Raw genomic sequence first — 22,320 nt, forward strand, 5'->3', positions numbered from 1 at the left:
CAACAACCACCGCCCCCTCCCCAACCCAAACCCCACAGGCTGTAGAGAAAAATTACTAAAACTATTCTACAAATTCATCTGATTTTTGAGTGCATGGAAAATAGAGTAGAACTACCATGCCAACATAAGGAATATAAGCTATATCCAAAAGGCTAGTTATCAAAATAAGACAGTCATGGTGAGATGCAACCTAACTATGCCTTATAAGATGCAACTACATAGTCTGTGGTCATTTCTCTTACATAATACACTCTATCCTCATCAAATTAAGCTATGTATACATGGCATTTGAAATAAATATTCAATATTGCAATAGGGTCATATTCTGTGACTGTACAACCATGGCATGCAGTAACTAGGCATAGACTGTAAAGTGTCGTTACCTTCCTGAATTCCAAAGAACATGAGAAGTGTGTATACTGTACTTAACACTGAATAGGTGGAATGACTTTCGTGTTAAACAAAACTACAGAGAATGCAGCAGCTTCAGGACTCTTGTACATTGTTCTTGTGTCTCCAACGGTCACCTTGAAGTCAGCCAGGGCCACTCCAGACTGCGTGAGCGTCAGCAAGCTGCTGCTGATGTTAGTTAGCTCTCACTGTTCCATTGAGAGCTACCACGTTTGGTTTCCCTCTCTGTTCTTATCCGGGGCTTTGTGTCATTAGAGATGTTTTGGATGTGGCCAGCAATGAACTTGTCTTTAGAATTCAGTCTCCTCACAGCACCGCGTGACTGTGTTACAGATGGGGATCTTGTTGAGGCTTGCTGGGCCCGGCTCTTGTCCGCTTGCATTCTACAGGAAGAGGTTGGTAGCAGGGAACTTGAAAAGTGTTACCTTTTAAAATACATTTCGTAACACTTGTGAGTAAGAAGTGGCAAACAGACAGAAGCTGGAAGAAAATGACGCACTCTTGTGAAGACTCAGAGGAACCACTCTGGCCTGGCACGGTGACCCAGGGCACCAAAGAATCATGGTGTGGGCCAGAAGTTCTGCTACTGAATGGCAGGTTTGGCTCTTCAGGCTATCAAGCTGGAAGGGGGGAACACTGATTGCCAGGCAGCCTCCTCCATGCCTGTCACTTCCGGAGTGTCTCTCTCCCATGCTCAGAATTCTGACCAACTTCCTGACACAATGCTCTACGCTCCCATTAGTTTAACACTGTTACATTCTCAAATTGACTCTGGAGACCATGTGGTCACATGGAGAATTTAAACACGTGACCTACAGCCTTGCTTTCCTGTTTATAAGGAGACAAAACGGCAACCACAGCTGCCAGGACTTGTTCTTTTTCTACTCTGATGCCAATGTCCTAAGTTTGCTAACGAGGCAGAAAACTGTACATTTCTCATCATTCAAGCATTATAAAATGTCTTTCTTTAAAGTCTTGGGATATAAACAGTTGATTTATATGAATTACATATTTCCATCTGCATTAAGAAACAATATACATCTTTTTTCATACTAAGTTATGTTAGCTCTCAGCCTAAGAGAGCCATAAAAACTGACTTTATCACTGTGACCCTCAATACTGTTACTTAAAAAAAACCTCACTGGCAGTCTCTGGCCTCTTGGGACACTGCCCACTTAGAGGAAACTGTACCTGGCCCTGGATCATAGGACATTATCCTCCGTGAGACCCAAGGCCGCAGAGCAGCTTTAACAGAAGCCATTTGTGAAGTAAACCGACACACAGTACAGAGCTGGTTCCCATTCTCAGACACAAGTTCCTTGACGTGTGGAGAGGTGCTTCCGATTGCGGACTCCAGAAGTCTTCTCTTTATTATCAGAAGGCTTCTGCTGTGAGATGTCTATCAGGGCACTGGCGATAGCAAGGCCTGAAAAGAAAGAAGAAAGGTATTTAGACGTGCACAGACATATCCGGGGTGGATGGAGGTGGCATTGGGTGATGTTAACACGTCTAGCATGAAATGCTTACATCCTTACTGATGATCTAGCAGTGAACAACACACAGAAGAACAACAAGAAAACTAGTTAAACACGGCACTACCAAGTCAGAGCCCAGGAAACATGACAGCCAGCTGAGCACACCACTTCTTGCCTTATTTATGTGTTTGAATGCAGGTTTGTTCTGGATGGAATAGGGAGCTCCAGGGTTGCTATTTTGATTTTGCCTCTATAAACAAAACTCAGCCGGGCGTGGTGGCGCACGCCTTTAATCCCAGCACTCGGGAGGCAGAGGCAGGCGGATTTCTGAGTTCGAGGCCAGCCTGGTCTACAAAGTGAGTGCCAGGACAGCCAGGGCTACACAGAGAAACCCTGTCTCGAAAAACCAAAAAAAAAAAAAAAAAACCTCATTAGATGCGCCTCCTTTCAAAAGAAGCTTAGATCACAGTTAAGTTTCTGGAAAAAGTGAACATTAATACAAGATTACCACTTGAGGTCTGTGGCTTTCCACCAGTGCATACTGTGTAGCTGCCGCAATGTTGAATATATTGCTTGTCTTGCCCCCAACCTTTCCTGTGCAGGACTAAATTATCATTCCCTCTTCCTGGCAAGCACTGTGCTTTATTTCTGTAGAGTCCTATAATTCTTGAGTAAAGCAAAAGGAACTCTAAAATTCCCATCTTTGCCTCAGAGCTGGACTGCTTAGCCTTGTTTAAGACCTGACAGAAGGACCCCAAAGTCTTAGAGAATTGACTTGAAGTGAGTTGATCCAGTCCTTACATCCTCGTGGGCATCTTCAGCGGTTGCTTCCCAAGGAAGAGCTTTGTTTTGGATATTATCCCATAAAAGATAATATTGAATCATCCTATTCTCCTGCATCAATTTATTCTACATAGGTTCCAAATACAATCTGGCAGGAACAGACCTCAAGGCTTTCTGAACAGAAGATAAAATGTCAATAAAGAACCATGGGACAAAGGAGGTCCTATGGACGGTCATCCATTAGAAGGCCTTCATCAGAAGTGGATGCTGAGTCCTCCTTGGCCATGTAAGGGACAGCATGACATGGTTCCTACCCCTGGAACAGAGCCAGCAGGACATGGGCCTCCATGAGAGCCAATGGTTGCTGTAGGCAGAAGGCTTATTTGTATCTATTACTCAATTTTTCCTCCTTTGAGGAATGTCCTATCTGCCAATTACTCCATGATAATCAGAGACAGCGGAGTCTGGGAGGTGAGAATGTAGCTAATGCCTCAGCAAACAGGTAAACACTGAGACCTACAGGACAGCCCTTAAGGCTGTGGGAAAGAACTCTGAAAACATGAGTTCAAAAATATACAATTTCTCACCATGCAAAATATAAAGGTGCAATATGAGTTATATGAGGGCCTTCACATACCTAGAAAAACAGAGGCAACTGCACTATGAGCCAGCCTGTCAGAAAGGTGCCAAGGCAGGCAGATTCCTGAGTTTAAGGTCAACCTGGGACAAAGGGAATTTAAATTTAGGTCCAGGCATGGTCAGATTGGTAATTTTGGGATGGGTTCCCAACTATGTTTATTGTATTACAAAGGCAGGCAGATCTCTAAATTTATTTGCAATTTTTTAAAAAGTACTTGCTGTCTAAAAATCAGGGGCTAAGGTCATGATTTGTGGGATGGTGAAGAGGGGACCTGGAGTAAATGACTGAATTGATGTGTAAATAAAAGACTGGGCTTTGTTCTGTGAGAGGCGAGCTATCAGGGAGGGATGACAGTTCTTTATATAATATTTTTTTAGCAAGAGCTGAGCTGTCTGGAGATTTCTGGATTGGAAAATCCATGGAGAGTGAACACAACTCTTTTAGAATTTTTTTCTAACACAATTTCTGACCTTGGCTGGTAGTCCCGAGAATTGCTTGGAGAGCTAACATAGCTCTTTTAGAGTGTTTTCTAGCAGCTATCCAGAGAGAACTGTTTGGAGAGCTAACATCGCCCTTTTAGAATTTTTCCTGGCTTTCTGATTTTGATTGGAAAACCCAAGAATTACTTTTAGAATTTTTCTAAGAGGATTTCTGACTTGGTCGGAAAAATCCAAGAATTTCTTTGTAGCAGCTTTTCTGACTTTGGTCAGAAACCTCATGTGCTATCCAGAGAGCCTTGAGAATTTTTTTCTAGCATGGGAGAGCTGCCTCTATAGAGAGATGTCTTGAGCAGAAAGCTATCTACAGAGAGCTGTCTAGGAAGTCATTTCGAGCAGAGCACAGGCTGTCAGCATGGACCCATGATTTGATATCGAGTCATTTGTTTCACAGCTCCCAAACACCCCTTCTCTCAGAACCCCTCTCCAAGTGGTCCTTGGCACACTGGGTCCTCTCAATGTAGATTTTGGTAGTCTTTGACCCACCTAAATATGCAAATCTGAAAGCTGAGCATGGGAATATGACCAGAGGACATGACTCCCCAGCTTAAGATGTTGAACAATGCAGAGAGATGAATGGGCTTCTCTGCACAGTGAAGCAGAGTCAGAGAAGGAGTGTAGTGAGCTCCTGACGAGACATGTTCTGTTTGGAAGGGAAATAAACTCAAGGACATCTGGTGGCAGTAGGTGCTGATGGAGGAGCAGTTATGGTTGGACAGAGAAGAAATTACAACTCACAGCAACCACCTTTCAGAATCTTCGTATCACCCTGGAACTTGTACAGATAATACTGGCTCACACTTAAAATGAGAGTGTTCTTGTCCGTTGACAAGCACACATGAACTCGTGCAGTGCCATGGGTTGTGCTGTAGGGTTTACTCACAGTCAATACTTTATTTCTCTAACTCGTGGATGTAAAGGGCTTTAGTTTAATTTTTAAAAAGCCTAGCCTTTGGTTGTGCTCACTGAAAGTTCAGATGGAGCAGATCTCGACTTTCCTCAGGTCTCCTGGCATGCTTCTTTCTCTCTTAATTTACAACTTCCTGCTAGGTCACCCCTGGCACCAACTCCTTCAGAGACAGCCAAAATATAAGGAATAATATATGACTTTTTTACTCTGGTCAGAGACCACTTTATTACTATATCCAAATATGAGGTCATGCCAGAGCTCTTACATGAAGCTCCAGATGTTGTTCCTCATAGCAGATGTGGTGCCAGGGGTAAGGTTAAAAAGCTTCTAATGCCAGGATAGAAAATTCTCTGCCAATTCGTGTGTCTTTGTATGTGGGGATATATGATGTCCAAAGCCTAATTAAAGCAGTGTCTCTCACAGCATTCCCTGTTGATTCAGGATCCCGAATCGTGGGAACACAATGAACTGAAAAACCATATACCACCTTTCTGTTAATATACAAATAAAATTGAAAGTCATGCTTAACTTTTAACTTGACAGCTTTTTGTGTTTTCTTATGAGAATGAACAATGGGCTGTGTTTAGGCTCTATATGAACTGCACCAAGCATGCTGGAAACCTCGGGAGTCCTTGGATAGAGTATTTAAGTGTCTACCCTGCGTAGTTATAGAGGACACCCAGGGTCACTTTTATGCTTTGTATAGGTTAAATGATACTTTCATTCAGAGTTAAGCATGGATCCCTTACCAGATTTCATGGTTAGTGGCCCATCAGGAGCTCATAATTTCATAATAATGAACAGTGCAAAGATCATAATAATTGTTTATGCTTATGCATCTTGAATGTCAGATGTAGGGGTTATATTTCTAAGTGTGCATTTCTTCCACTCTGATGTATGGTAAACTTTTTTTTGTTTTGTTTTGTTTTGTTTTTGTTTTTTCGAGACAGGGTTTCTCTGTATAGTCCTGGCTATCCTGGAACTCACTTTGTAGACCAGGTTGGCCTCGAACTCAGAAATCCGCCTGCCTCTGCCTCCCGAGTGCTGGGATTAAAGGCGTGCGCCACCACGCCCAGCTGTATGGTAAACTTTTTATCACCAGAACAACCCCGGGGATGCCAAGTCTTTATCCTACCTGCATGCAAATGTGAGGAAGATGGAAACAGGCTCAGTCTTCCCAAATTTTGTAGGGAACACACGTAGCCTCTGGGGAGGCCTAATCTCTAGCGTTAGGCCTTGGCATTCTTTGTTATTTAAAGAAATCTGCTTTTATTAAATGACAAAGAGAAGAGCCAATTTAGTAGCTTTTAAGGGAAGGGTGTTATCTCTGCCTTGTCCCCTAATGCATGCTAGGGCACAGGCTGAATATGTCGACAATATCCAAGCACTAAATCAAAACAGTCCAGGCCATCATTAGCTGCTGGTTCAGAAAACAGCCTATGGGCTTCAAGGAGCAGCCCAAGATGCCAGTGTGCAACATGCCAGACTGTTCACAAAGTCAGTAAATGACTATATCCTTCCAGTCCCTTAGAGCTTAAGGAGTAGCAAGGCAGCCTACCTATGTCCTGACTTCAGCTACAGCACAAGACAACTGGAAAAAGGAAAAGCTCACCCTAACCAGCTGCACAGGACCCCACACTGTTACCTGTTTACACTGTTACCTATTTACACTGTTACCTGTTGTTTACAATGTTACTGTTTACACTGTTAACCTGTTTACAGCTCCCATAACTCAACACTCTGCAATCCAGACACAACAACGTTCGCTTGTCCTCTGAAAGCCTCCCCCTCCACAGCCTGATGGCAAGGATTTGACCGAAGGTGTCTCATTCCCTTTCAATGGTGAGCTCTTGAAGTAAATGGCGTTCGCTAGTCTTCATGCTGCAGATTGTGGTTTCTGATCCACAATGGCCATGAAGAGAGAGAGAGAGATGAACAAATAAGGCAGATACACAGCTTCTGAGCGGTACCCTGTTCTGCTGACTGTTGTCCAGTGTGGAGAGCCAGGGGCTTCTCCTGTTAGAGCCTTTCCTGAGATGACCAGGGGAGGAAGTGTGCCATCAGATCCTGTGTAGTGGCACATGCTGATTTCCACTAGAGTTCTATTAAAATCAGATCCCCACCCCATCCCCCACCCCTGCCCAGAGGATCGTTTTTCAAAACATCACACAAATCATCCGATGAAATCCACTTCTTGTGTTTTCGAGGCCTCCGATAGTTCCTTGTTATCAAGGCAATACAATTAACTGTGGGAACGATTCATTATTTTAGACTGGCAGTCTAAAGGAATTTCATTTACCATGTCATGGTGACATGCCAACACTGCGGGCTAGCAGAATGTACATCAATATATACCCATAGATTTAATAAAAATGCTAGGGTTTAAATATTTACTGTAAGCCTTAGCTCTTTGGACTTCTAATTCTTAAACACCCAACCCTGTGATAGATAATTTATATTCCAAGTTGAATCCATGTATGTAAGAATGCCTTTCTTCCGTTTCCCCGCCTCCCATGACCTCCTGGTGTTTCCAGTGTTGCCCTGGGTCACCCAGGAAGGGATGAGCTTTGAAGGAAGTGGAAGCCTTCATCAGAATTTCCCTCAGTAAAAGGGCTTGGTTTAGCAGTCAACGGTATTGGTTGCCAAAAGTTACCACGGCTATTTGATGAGTGGGTAGAAACGTGTGCTAAGGTTACACTTAGCTGTAATCCCAACTATTCTTGCTTCCTAAAATTTGAGAACTTCACCTCTCTGTAAGCTCGTGCAAACACGCCCGGAAGGGAATGGAGCATAAATAGCCGATAATCGACCCTCAACTGGCAAATGCATCTTCTCCGAGCATGAGGGTTACATCAGGAGTTTAGTTATTGTTTGTAAAACCCTGGTCTTCCCCAGTGGGACTGAGGGGTAGCAGGAGGCTCTGGCAGTAACAATCTGATCATAAAGCTACTGATGCATGCTTCTCTACAATTATGCAAAACAATTAATAAGCACAGTAATAAAATATTGCACGTCAAATGGAACTGCCTTGGAAGGAGGGTTCCAGCCTCGCACATAGACGTCGAACTTCCGTTTCGCATTTGCACAGAAGCCTTGAAAGAGCCGTTCATTTTGAAGTGCTTTCCTCCCAGGTCTGTGTAAGAGCGAGCGCCACCATATATTTTAATTTTCCAGGAAAACAGCTTCATTAGGCGTGAAAGGTTAATTGCAGGTTTAAGTGGAGTTCAGAGAACGGTGCAGGGTCTGTAGTGAATTGCGCAGTCTGCTTCAGGAAGACGGAACGAGTGCTATAAACTGTGTGCCCCGCCGAAATGTTTTAGTACCTCATTTACTATCTGTCTTCTTTTACTGCTTGTATTTGTAGTTCTTCTAAACCTTTAATGGCTACAGTTTTATTTCACTGTAATCAGATTTAAATGGAAATACCATGCTGGGATGTTTAAATGTTTTTCTTCTGATTTCTATATAGCTCCATACTTGTGCTCAGAGCCTGGGTGATCCTTCACATGATTAAGAAAGTGACTTTGGGAAACTTGGATGTCACACACACTCTCTCGCCATTGTGCAGGCTCCATTGGACATTCAGCACAGCCCGGCTCGCCAATATTCGGCCATAGCTGGGTGCATAATTAGAAAATATGCATTTCCATTTTAATCTATCTTTTGGAAGGCTAGCACCAGTGAAGTCATTATTAGGCAAAACTCCAAAGGTTACATTGTTGAATAAAAACTGCAATACTTCAAGTGCTCCAGACACTGGAATGACAAATGGATCCGTAATACTTGTCTGAGAGCTTAAAGAAATGTTTCCTTTCACTTACTAAAAATGATTGACCCCCACAGATGCAAGTGCTTAAGTGATCTTTGTATTCTGTTTATAAAATTTCGTTTGGCCTTTAACACATGATAATATTGTATAATTTCATTTATAGACATTGTGTTTAATTATTGAAACCGGAATGCTGCAAATCCCATGGACGCCTTATCCAGTATTCTGTAGCACTGCTGGGCATACCCTGGACTTCGTATGATCTGATCCCTCATTGGCTAGAATGTACTCTCTCAAATCATGATTTAAAGTGAATTCCCAAGTGCGGCTTCCTCCGTATCTCATCAGTTCTAAATTTAATTATACTGTAGGAAATTTTACTTGGTTCTTTTATATAATTTTTATTTTTAGAGTCGTGACATGTACAAAACCTGGTCTTTACCACACCACACCAGCTTTCTAAACTCGGAAGTAAATCTGGAACTCAATTGAGATTCCCTTCTTCTGTGCAGCCCTTTGTGAGCCGAGGCAGGAAGACTGTGAGGTTTAGGTCAGTCTAGCCTACATAATAATATTCTGTCTCAAAACAAATTAGACTAAGATCCCAAACAAAATAACAACCCTAATACATACTATCCTTCATTTTAAGACGAGTCATCCTGAATTTCGAAGTGTTTATCACTAGCTGAGAAACTGAAAAAAATGGCAACATTTGACTATGGTTGACTATGCATTGTGTAGAGAAGTTGTATTTTAGTATTTCTCAACCAAATGAAATTATGTGTGCAAGGATGTTTTGCAAGCTGTGCCCACAGGCGTGTAGTCCTCACCCCTCATCACAGAAACTTCTCTTTGCAACAGAAGGAGGCCACTACAGAAAACCACAGCCAATCAAAACGCAGAGCGGTGGAGCCCAGTCCCAATGGATACATCTACAAAACACTTCAGCACCCAAGACAGGCAAAGTTTTGGAAGAGGGAAGAGCAAGGCTCTAAGAGGTGGAGGTCAGGGAGTTTGCTGTGAGACTGTGTCTGTGTTAGAAGCTATGCCCATACAGCTACACCAACACAACAGCATAAACACGAGCTGAACAAGAACAGCGGTAGATGGACCAAAGTGGATATGGGGAAAACCACAGCGCCTCAACCCTCCACAAAGAATTACAGGCAGCTAAGGAATGCTGAGTGGGAGAAACAGTCCCCCCCCCCACCCCAGGGAAGAACATATTGGTTCTCCAATACCAACTAGTCAGCTATGAAAACATAAATACAAGTAACATTAAACAGACTGGGCAGGTGATATATAGTGAGATATATGTATATATACATACGTGCATGCAACAACAGTTAAATAAAGGAGTACATGAATAATTTGAAAGGGAGTAAAGAGGGGTATATAGGGATTACCGATAATGGCACACCATTGACATCCCATGGGGAACGCATTGCTTAGATTCATGCCACTTATTTCACATGGGGCCAATGATTAACTCGCAGTTTCTTAGATAAGCACATTTTCTCGCCCAGTCTCTGTGATGCTCCTCAAGACCATTCTGTTGAAGTGGGTCATGCAGCTATTTTTATTCCAGTTTAAACAGATGGCCCAAGAAGCGCAAGTGTGGAAGTGACTTGTTCAGTTCGCACAGCTGGTGGGGTGCAGGGACCCGATCACCCTGGCCATAATCATGAGGCTCTGGCTCTGCTCACTTTGTGAGCAAAAGAAGAAAATATATAGCTTCAAAATAGGCATCAACTGCAGGATTTTGAGCCAAAAGAGAAGAACAAAACAAACACTCGTAGCGATGTGAAATCAGTGTGGTCAGAGGCACTAATTAATGTCAAGGGTAGCAACAGCCACAACAACAAGGCACAAAACAACACTCTGCTGCCATTGATCAAAAGCTTGTAATAAACCAGGCATTGCCCATAGGACAGGCCCCATCAGTGTATCAATGTATGAAAATAGGAGTACATGTCAAGTTGATTGATGTGCATAGAGGGTGTGGCACAGGCAATGTGCCATAGCTGGTTGTTCTTAGCTGGGGCAATGATGCAAGAGCTCCCGGGTGTGCTAACTGTCTCACACACGTTTTTAATTTGCCAGCTGGAAAGAGCTTCAGGATGCCTTAAGTCACTGTGAGGCATGGAGGGTACACGGGAGCAGGGGAGTGGCTATTTTTATTAAGTCAGAGAGGGAGCAGCACTGCTGAGCATGAGATGGGTCAGGATTCTAGAGGGATAACTGGGAGGACCCAGAGATGACTCCTGGCTTTCTAGCCTGGATGTCTATGCATCCCAACACTGTGGAGAACATATGACAGAACAGAATCAGCTAGGCTGTGTGGCCTAGATACAGCGACCTGGGGACATCTCAGGGGCTTGTCTGGTGGGAAGTACAGGTGTAGAAGGGGTTGTTTGTGTGGGTCGGCCTGAAGACTTGGTATGGAGAGTTGTTTAGTGTCAAAATCTGAGCCAGTGAGACTAGTTGATGTCAAGACTGAGCAGTGGAGAGAGAAGCGGCCCTCATCTTTGAATTAGTCAAACAGTTGATCTGAGGACAGACACCTGCAGGCAGGAACAGGACAGAGGGTGGGATGGGTCTGGCCCCTGGTATCACACTGGGCAGGAGATGATCTTATACTGTCACTGGCAAGTACAGCTTCCTGTGCTCCTGGGCTGGGCCAGAGGCAGGTCTGGGGAGTGAGATGCTCTGCACTGAGGAGAGGAGGCCATGGCGAGGAGAGGAGGAGGAGGAGGATGTGATGAGGAGTCTGGCAGCGCAGAGGACTGGAACACCAGAGAGGCAGGGACAGGGTGGTCACGGGCTCCCTAAGGACTGGTCCATAGTGGCCATTACAGCCCGTGGGACTTGATTCTGTTGGTGGTAAGGAACCCCCACGTCCCATGGCAACTCTAACCAGCTGAGTTTGTGGCTTCCAATCTGTTCCTTGGCTTACAACTCAGAGCCTCCCTGGCAGCATTTCTTTTGGGAGAGAGTTAGGGTTGGTTCTGCGGTTACTTCTGCCTCTTCTCATGTATGACTCCAGCTCATTTTCTTCAGGAGGTTACTGGCAAAAGGCTCCAGACATTGTCCTCTCCTGCTCACACATGCTATCATGTGGCCACAGGGACACAGGGAAGTCGAGGGACTGGTGGGTTCAAGGATTTGTCCAGAAGTGAACATTCGGTCTTGTTAGTTAAGAACCAGGACTGTAAGTCACGATCCAGCTGGAGCTACTGCATGTGTTCTGAACCAACACTTAGGTCTCAGCCAGACATCGGGTCAAGAAGCCGGCTGGGTCTCTCTTTGGGGGGCTTTGTTGGTTTTGTTTTGTTGCTTGCTCTTCTAGTTTGGGTGTCTGATTCTTTACATTTATTTGATTGGGAATAAGTTGACTATAAGGATGGTACACTTTTGTGTCCCAGCCTTTCTGTTACATAGATAGACAGTAAACAGTGAAGGGAGAGGAGACAGTGTCACAGAGCTGGGTGCTGCTAGGGAGGTGATCTGCCATTGCAAGTCTCGGTTTCTGGATGCTACTGAGGGTGGGGTGGGAATGGAAGAAGGACGCAGCATCGACATGGCTGTGGCTCAGGCTGTCAGTGGGGGTGCCCAGGGGGTGATGATCTGGAAGGGCCACTGTGCTTCCCGATGATGACCCCAAGGACCAGGCAGGCTTGACTCAGGCAGGGAGGGCTGCAGACAGAGCTTCTGGCTCCGTCTTTAGGTCCATATCACAGCTGAACAGGTCTCAGTGTCTGTGGCTGTGTGTGCGAGATTGACAGAAACCAGAAACAGCTGCCACGACTGGACTGGTGTCAAAGCCCTAGCAAGGGCTCTCGCTGAATATCCCTGGAGCCCCCCACTGATTTATAAACCAACGCTGGCCCCTGGCAATCCCACGCAGGCTCTGTTTCCTGGGTGGATCCCTCAGCTTCTTCTCCTTTCCTGTTCCCTCTCTCAGAGGTTTGTACAAAAAGTTAGAGCCTATACAGATGTTTTCTGTAGAACTGGTTCAGCTCCCAGACTCGTCTATGATTTCGACTCGAGGCTGAAAGTTCAGGTGGTGTGGGGGTGACCTCAACTGTGGTGGTTTGTATAAGCTTAGCCCAGGGAGTGGCACTATTAAGAGGTGTGGCCTTGTTGGAGTAGGTGTGGCCTTGTTGGAGGAGCCACAGGTGCGGGGAGGGGGAGCCGGTCTTCTCCCGTTTGACTTCAGAATAAGACGTACTCTCAGGTCCTTCTGCAGGGAAGCTAGCCCCGATCAAATGTTGTTACTTTCAGGATTTGGCTTGGTCATCGCGTCTCTTCACAGCAGTGGAAACCCTAAGACAAGCACACCGTAGCTGGACAGCATTTGTGGGGTACCTCACCAGCTTTTTAAAAGACTGCCACATTAAGACAGACAAAACCACACATGGCGATCTATATAAAGTCTAAATATTATTTTTAATAAGCTGGGTTAGTAAAGCAAACTTGTGGCCTCTAACTGAACTCAGGTCAAATCCTCACTTCTGGCATTTGGTGGAAATGGGAGGGAGGTCTAAGCTCTAAGATTTATAATGACATTAATGGGAAAATCTTAGAGCTTAGACCTTACCAAAAGTTATTCCAGATAAATTAAAGGCCAAAGACACTTTTAACAAAAACTGAGGAGTCTTTAGGTAACTGACAAACCTTTGCTTGCGAGAAGCCGAGCCGGGCCATCCATTCCTCAAAGTCGATTTGTAAACCTGGCCGTTTCTCAAAATCGATTTGTAAGCCTGGCTCGGATGCCTGGGACGCTCTCAGCACGGAGTCTGAGCTCTCTTGGTAACTCCGAGACAGGATGACTGACCTTCAGTTTCACGGAGCATGGGGAAATGAAACTTCCACTCCCTGGAGCAGTTTTGAGCGTGCGGCTGTGTATCTCCCATAAACCTTGACCCTTCTGGTGGAAAGAAAAGCATCATTTTCTTGTGCTTTGTCTTGAGGACAATAAAGGTGGCCTTTGGGCAACTATGAATCGAGAGGTGTCACAGAGTCAGCATCGATGGGAACTTTCAAGCTGTAAATCACAGAGGATCTGGCTTTGATCTGGAACTTTCTGATATCCAGAGGGATAAGCGCTGTCCAGTGTTCATCCCTAGGTCTCTCCAGGCATGAAGTGAGTTATGGGGCATAGGGGGTTCAGGGTCCCTGCTGGGGACATGCTGTTACTCGCAAGCGCCCCCTGCAGGAGAGGCACTTTGCCTGCCATAGGTTCCTCGCATGGAATCAATGCATGAGTTAAGTGTTGGGAGGAGGCTGGCATCTTGGTGCCCAAAGTCCTTACAGAGCTCTGGCCCGGAAGAGGAGGGCACCCAAATGTCGCCTGTGGGAGATTCAGCCCGGTCTGCCCTCTTTATGAGGCAGATTCACCTTGGATGCCATCTACCTACTTTGGTGATTGCCTCAGCTGGCACCGGATTAGAAGAACACTCTCAGGTCAGTAAAGGAAAGCGCTCACGATCAGCGGTCGATGAGAGCTGTGGGCTCAGTTGTGCTCTGTAAAGGGTTTTCAAATTAGGCTTGCTCCCAGGTCTGGGCAAGGGGCCAGTTCACCACCCAGCTGCCTCTGATGCTGGCACAGTGGTGGATGCATTCCCATAATTAGAGGGCAAGACGATTTTAACAAAGAGACAGAATTTAATATTATCTTCTAGAGGCACTGCATCTAAGAAAACGAAGCTTAACGCAAGAGTGAGAGTATTTTTATTTACAATTTCCCCACAAAACAACGTGAAAGGGAAATTCTTAAAAGCTAACAAGTGATTGATTGACTTATATCAATGATCGTTTTTCCGTCTGGTCACTTAACACTATCGTAATCAAAATGGAAGCAGGGTCCTGAGAGCACACCCTCTAAATAATCTTACTTCTGTTGCTTTCTTAGAGGGGGTGGGGAGGGCAAACCACATGTCTTTATTCCTCCAGTCAAACACTGGATTGAGAAAAACAACTGAGTATGAGCAATGGGCCACAAGACTGAAAGACTCTCCGATGGTTCCAGAGAGCATTCGGACGTGGGTGGGTCAGCTACACCCTCAGTGTGCAGGCCTAGAGAGAAGGCCTCCTGCACTCCCCAAAGCCATCAATGTCTTATCACGAAAGAATCTCGCTATGTCCCACATAAGGATTTTCAGATCCACGCCACCCAACGCCAAATGCTGTTTCTTTTACAGGCTACTTAACCTTTCTCAAACATTTATCATATGGGATTGGCATTTGAAAAGGGAGGTGAACTGAAAAGTGGGAAAAAAATGCATTTTTTTAAACATAAAAGCAATCTGCTCAACTTCCCATCTTTAACATATTGACATATGTTTTGTTCCAGTATTACTCAAAATTAGCTTTGAGATAAAAGTTCATATTAATTATCCCATAATGTAGCCTAATCACGGCTGACATTTTGAGAGAGTTGATACAGCCAAGATTGAAACTAAAAAAGTGGGTGCAAAAGTATGGCACATGTTAATGCCCCAAACCTCCAGTCTCCTCCACCAGCTCGCTTCTCTTAGAGTAACATCTCACAAAGGCTAGTGCCAGAGGAAGCAGGACGGGGCAGGACTCGACTCCTTGACCCGCTCAGCGGTGGGTTCCTCCCTCTCCCAACAAGTCTGGTTCGGAGGTACAGGAGCCAAAAAGATGTTAGCTGTGCTTTGGTTTTGATTTTGCTGTTTTATTAATTTGTTAGCCTTTGGTCTGCCATTAGAATAAGACAGGAAGAGTCAAAGGACTTGATTCTCTTTCTCGGTGACCTCCCACAGAGAAGCACATGTAAAAACCAAACTCCGGAATTAACTAGCAAACACTGCAAGTGGAAGAATAAAGTGATTACTCAACGATATGCGCAACTTTCTAAGCTTCTGTGGAGAAATCAGATAAGCCCAACAGCTTCTCCCTCTTTAACATTTTAGAACGACTGTAAATCGTCCCCATGGTAGGCATTTCATCAACATCAACACTGCTGGTTCCCCTTGTGCAAATGAGTGGAAACTGAGATACACATAGCTGTGGTGGAAGAGCAGAGAGGAGAGACTGCCCTGGATTCTCTCAAACTTCTTCAGTACACGTACTCAAAGATGGGTTTGTTAAGTGTGCGGGAACATCAATGCATGGATAGGCCTTGTCTTTCCATCTCACTGTCCAGACTGAAAATCATGTGACTGAAAACCATGTCAAAGTGTGGAAGAAACAAGTCACAGGTCAGCTTCATACAGTAATCCTAAAATAGCATTCTCCTACTAAAGACACCACACACACAAACCACACATATCACATACACACACACCACACACACACCACACACACACCACACACAAACACACACACACACCACACACACACACACACACCACACACAGACCACACACACACACTACACACACACACCACACACACACACACACACACTACACACACACACCACATACCACACACACAGACACACACACACACACACCACATACAAACACACACACACCACACACACACACCACATACCACACACACACACACACCACACACCACATACAAACACACACACACACCACACACACACACACCACATACCACTCACACACACACACACACACACACCACACACACACACACACACACACACACACGGACCACACACAACAGACCACACACACACACTACACACACACACACACCACACACACACTACACACACACACACACACCACATACCACACACACACAGACACACACACACACACACCACACCACATACAAACACACACACACACCACACACACACACACACACACCACATACCACACACACAGACACACACACACACACCACACACCACATACAAACACACACCACACACACATACACACACACACACACCACACACACACACACACCACACACACACTACACACACACACACCACACACACACTACACACACACACACACACACACACACACCACATACCACACACACAGACACACACACACACACCACACACCACATACAAACACACACACATACCACACACACACACACCACATACCACACACACAGACACACACACACACACCACATACAAACACACACACACACACCACACACACACATACACACACACACACACACACCACACACACACAGACCACACACACACACACTACACACACACACACCACACACACCACACACACACACACCACACACACACACACATCACACACTTAGACTGGGCCCTATGAACACAAAGTTTCCAAACCTTCTTCAAGTGCACACTCACATTTGGTATTGCCAATATGAACGTGGCAAAATCGTTTCCTAGTTTAGAACAATTTGTTTCACTTCTGTTTTTAACAGAATATCTACAAGGTGGGAAAGAAGAGGCAGCAGGCATCCCAAACTGAACCTAGGACATTGGATTGGGGGATCATTAACTAATCAATAGACAACTCTCCTACCCAGAGTGCACCAAATCAAACATTTGTTAACAACTTTTTACATTTCCATACAAAATAATTAATACAGTGTCTACCATAGAAAATTACATTTTAATGACTTTCTGTTCAAGTTACATGAATCTCATGTAAGGAAAGTCTTAGGAAGTCTAAGATTTCCTTTCTGCCCAAGTTATTAAAATTTGTGTTTGAATGTAGCTTTTTTCATTAACATTGAATCAGTTAGCTTTAATTTCTGAAGAGAAGAAAAAGACTGCTAAGTTTTCCTATAACAATTTTCACAGCTTTAATTTGCATTCATGGGGAAAAAACACACAATAAATTAACTTTCTTTTCTCGGGAAGAATTTGACAAATGCATTAATCATGAAGAAAGCAAGTTTGGTTTTCATTCCTCTTTCACGCAAAGATCCACGTGTCTAAGAGACGGCTGAGTTAACGTTCTCCAAGCGTATGGGATATGATAACAACGGGGATTTTGGAGAAGCAGAAAGGATAAATCTGGAGAACTTAGTCTCCAGTAATAAAGACCACTTGGTCTCCCAAATGACCCATGGAGCCACGGACTGAAGGGAGATTATTCTCATTTTCTCCTCTGGGAACTCCCACCAAAGTCAGACTTACTCACACACAGAGCAGAGCAGGTTGCCTGACATCACTTGGGTCCCCCGCACCATACGAGCTCTGCCCTGAGGTTGTGAGAGAGCAAGGCGCTCAGAGGATGTTGGATCACAGCATGGAAATCCTGACGCAGGATTCAGACAGAAACTATCGATAAAATTATTCCCAACGCTCACACCGTGCACCGATCTGAGTGCGGGCAAACAACCATCGGCAGGACGCAGCACAAATCCACCTCTTATTTGCTGTTTGCTTTCATGTATTGGGAGTACCACACGTTCATAGGTAGTGTGAGTTCAGCAGGCCTCTGTGGTTTCAGTGTTTCTTCTGCCGTGGAAAGGTCTTTCCAAGTCTGACCTCAGCAAGATTGCCTCGCCCCCAGACCTGTCTCATCTATGACCCTTCCTGATTGTGACTTCGTTTTAATGTTACGGAAACACAAAGGAAATTATAGGAAGCAACCGTGACTGATTTGTTCTCAGTAAGTGGTCATGATTATGAGTCATTTTACAATGAAATGTAATTAAAATTTTATATGAAACAAATATGAAATAATATATATTAAATACATATATACACACATGTAGACAGTATATATATGCATATATATGTATATATATACACACATGTAAGCAGTATATATATATATATATACACACATGTAGATAGTATATATATATATATATATACACACACACAAATGTTACATGATGATATAAATAAATTATATTATGAGATCAGCTCATCAGAACAAATTTGCTACCATCAGAAATACTTTAAACCTTAAAGGTATATTCAATAAAATTCTATTAAAAAATAGAAAGAAAGAAAAGAAAAAAAGAAAAATGGAAATCTGCTGGGTGTGGTGGTACATTGCTTTTAGTCCCAGAAGTTGGGATGCTGAGGCAGGTAGGTCTCTGAGTTCCAGGCCAGCCAATGCTACATAGAGAGACTTTGTCAAAAAAAGACAAAAACAAAACCAAGCAAACAAAACAAAACCCCCTCTTCTTGCCATTTGTAAACTGTGTGGTTCATGGGAGCCCATGTGCATTGTGTGGGTGGACAGACACTTGCTACCCTAAGGAGCAGAAGGGAGCAGAGAGAGCCCTGTGCACCCCTCCCAAGCATGAGAGTTTTCCTTGTGGTAGGAATTCTGAATTCCTTTCATCCCACTGCCTTCTGTTTCTATAGAATAAATTTACCGTTCTTACATTAACCCATGACTCTTTCCCCTGCAAATTATTTTATGAAAAGTTTACTTTGCATATTAGTTTTTAAATTTTAAAGTCTTTTCTATACCACAATGCACCAGTTTAAAAAAAAAAGTCAGTAACAGTGGAATATTTTTGCTAATGATAATCCTCACTGACTGAGAAAAACAATCCTGTTTTCTTGCTTGTATTAAAGGGCTGCCTTATTTTATTTTAAGGAATATTTATTTTGGGTTGACTATTTTTCTTTAGAAACAGCCAGCAGTATTAAATTTTAAAATGGTTAGATGACTAAGTACAACCTTCTCACTATTCTGTCTTATGAAAATATATAAATCCTACTTAACAAGAACTAAAATATAAATACTCCCCAAACGTAGACAATGTCAATCTGCCCGTGAAAATCTACACAATGTCTTCATTGCAAGCAAGTGGCTGTGATAAAAGCTTGCTATGAAAGTGGGGTTTGGGTAGCTCTGGGCCCTGGTCCTATGCTATCACTAACTGCTGCTCTGAGTGGAGAATGCAGCTCTGGGTCGGAGGGGCAAGCCTTCTCCTGTTTCTCTGGGGAACTCCACCATCTTGAATGCAGGAAAACACACTCACGTCCAGGAACACTCTCACCCCAAGCTTTGAAAACAAGAATTTTTGGTTAACGATTCATTGACTCACTCAGCCGTTCCTATTCCACAATGCTGGGAAACTCGGGAGTTATAAGATGTACTAAATTCGGGATGATCCCATTTTAGACGATGCCATTCACCTGGTACTTTATCCTGGCTCAGCACTGGTAAACCAGACACCGCATGATGTGGAGTTCTCTAGCCTTGGGTCTATCATCCGGTACATTCTGAGTGCATTGTGGGTGGGGTGCATCTGCTAGAACCTCACAAAGCCAGGCCGTGAGCAGCCCGAGAAGGAACTGGGGCTGGACTCCAGTGCCCCCACAGTGACCCTAGGGACAGGGAGGTCATGGCAAGGGAAGACCCTCGATTTGACTCGCTGTAGCTTGGACCTCCTTGCTTGTCCTTTTTAAAGCGCTGATTTCTAGACCTTCCTTTTCTGCCTTTTCTTTCATATCCGACTGACACACAAAAGGCTGTGTGTTTCCTTTAATACGTTTTAACTCACATGGGGGCTTCAGAGACAAAGTATGTTTCCTAAGTACACCCTGTACCCATTTCTTTTAGGAGATCAATAATTACCATCCTTTCATTTGCCATTCATTGTCCCACTCTTTGTAAGCCACCCCTTATTTCCTCGCTTCTCTGCTTTAAAAAGCCTGCAGTATGATGGCCGGTGTTTGACATTCCTGATTAAATAACAGCATCATCCAAACCTTGTCCTGTTCTTGAGGGAGGTCTCCTTTTGTGCAGTCACAGAAAGGCCGACTGACTAAATCTCTGTAATGCCAGGTCTGTGAGCAACTCCGACTGGCAAGTCCACATTTGATTCTGCGGCACGCAGGACACACTTCGGGTGGTTTCAATAACTGCCTCTGTTATTAGGCTACTCCCGGCTCCTCATTTTCCTCCACAGATGATTTACATTTGAATGTCTCCATACCTGTACCAGCTACAGGAACAGGAGCCTGGTGCTTAGAGGGTTCTCTCTCCATTGTCTTCTCCCAGCCCCACCCGCAGGCTGCGTTACTATAGGTGCCCTACAGCGTTGGGCTTGTGTGAGTGTGACTTCCTGTCACTGACCCCAGGAGCTCCCTGTTAAACACAGAGGGATGTACTCAGCTTCTGGCTAGCCACATATAGCCACTGTAAGGGAAAGCTCAAATCTGTCCCATGAGCCTTAGGCCTCCTTTTCCCCCTCCTATGAACTCCCTTTATGGTCTCTAAGGAGAGTCTTGGGCCAGGTCCAGAACGATGGTGTGTGTGTGTGTGTGTGTGTGTGTGTGTGAGAGAGAGAGAGAGAGAGAGAGAGAGACAGACACACAGACACACAGAGAGAGACAGAGAGAGAGACAGACACAGAGAGAGAGAGACAGACAGAGACAGAGAGAGAGCGCACACTTGTTTCTGGCTAACAGATCTTCTCTGAGTGATAATCTTACCCTTACCCTCCTTCGCCCACAGACATGAGAGCCAGGCCCAGGGATCCCAAGGGAAGTTAGATCCCAGGGCCATGGTCTCTATTATAACTTTTATGTGTCTACTACCTGGCATGATAAATACGCTTGAAAACGTTATTCTGGAAAAAGCCGAAGACCTCTTATCTCGCCGGCAACATTAACGTGGTGCTTGAACAGCTTACCATCCAGGTCTCTTTGCCTTGCCGGCCAAGTGATGATGGCTTAGATCTCTCGTTGAGTTTTCTCTATTGTTATTTTTAAGCATGGCTGTGGCTATTATTGAATACACAATGCACCTGGCCTCTCACTTAGCCACAGGGGAATAAATACACCGATCTCCATAGTATAAAAAGAGCTCACACATGCAAAGGTCACTTGGCACTGCATATATTATTATCATGCAGCACACCACAGTGGCCATATTCTATTCTGAACGCTATCTTTAGCCCTTTCGAAGTCGGCCAAGGACTTGCTAACACTTCATCTTCTCATCCAAGAAGGCAGAGGACTCCTAACTCAGGATTGGAATCCGGCTCTGTCTGCACACTGCTATACAGTCCCCTAATATGGTAATGGTTCTCAATACTATCTGATTGAATATGATCCTTAAAACATATTTTATACAAGAGTCAAAGAATACACGGCTTGTCTACATAAAGAATGTACACTAAGATACACAAGGAAAACGTAAATAAATGTGCGTTTTACTGGGTATTTCTTGCACACGGCTACACAGGGCTGTATTTTAAGTAGTTACAGAATCCCCACGAATCCCTTAAATGCAGAGGATACAAATGTCTTTAAGATGGTGACTAAATGCCTAAGAAGATGGTAGCCAATGGTGGAGTTTGAACAGCTCTAGGAAGGTTCTAAACAAAAGCATGTAAGTTTCTTATGATTTATACAGTAGTTATATTTTTGGAAATTTAATTATATATTAGACCCATAAAAATCATCAACTTTAAATTTTTTTTGGGGGGGGGGAACAAGGTCTCCCTATGTAGCCTTGGAACTGTGTAGACTGGGTTGACCAGGAACTCACTCTGTAGACCAGGCTGGCCTGGAACTCACAGAGTCCTGCCTGCACCCTGAATGCTGGGATTAAAGGCGTATATTAGCATCAGCTGGCGCGGAGATGGTATATGAAATAGAAGCTCAGATAATGTAGAACAGTCTTTGTTTTTCCTTAATGAGTGTACCACAGGCTCTCTAAGATGGCAGAGAGGGCAGGATGGCACTGCTCCACATGGTACAGATGACACAGGATCCCTTCCCTGTGCCAATTGGATGCCTTTAGACTGATCCCAAACCCTGCTAACACTTGGATGCCCAGAAGAGTTCATGGCTAGGGATCATGGCTGGGATAGGGTGTCAGGTTTCCCACTTATCTGGAAAGCTTCTATAGCCTCATACTGTGGAAAACACTCTCAAATTCCCATCACAG

The 22,320-nt window shown here is 44.3% G+C and overlaps 1 protein-coding gene across 1 annotated transcript in view; it reads right to left on the bottom strand.

Annotated features, from left to right (window-relative positions):
• Nucleotides 1-782: 782 nt before the first annotated feature.
• Atrnl1 (attractin like 1) overlaps nt 783-22,320 on the bottom strand; it is a 516,957-nt gene continuing 495,419 nt past the window's right edge. Inside the window, exon 29 of the mRNA XM_021151617.3 lies at nt 783-1,837. Coding sequence (XP_021007276.1) covers nt 1,716-1,837 — 122 coding nt within the window. The 3' untranslated portion in view covers nt 783-1,715. The remainder of the gene's footprint in view (nt 1,838-22,320) is intronic.

The sequence above is a fragment of the Mus caroli genome, unplaced genomic scaffold, assembly GCF_978045245.1.
Source record: "Mus caroli unplaced genomic scaffold, Mus_caroli_1 scaffold_20, whole genome shotgun sequence".
Classification (NCBI taxonomy): Eukaryota; Metazoa; Chordata; class Mammalia; order Rodentia; family Muridae; genus Mus; species Mus caroli.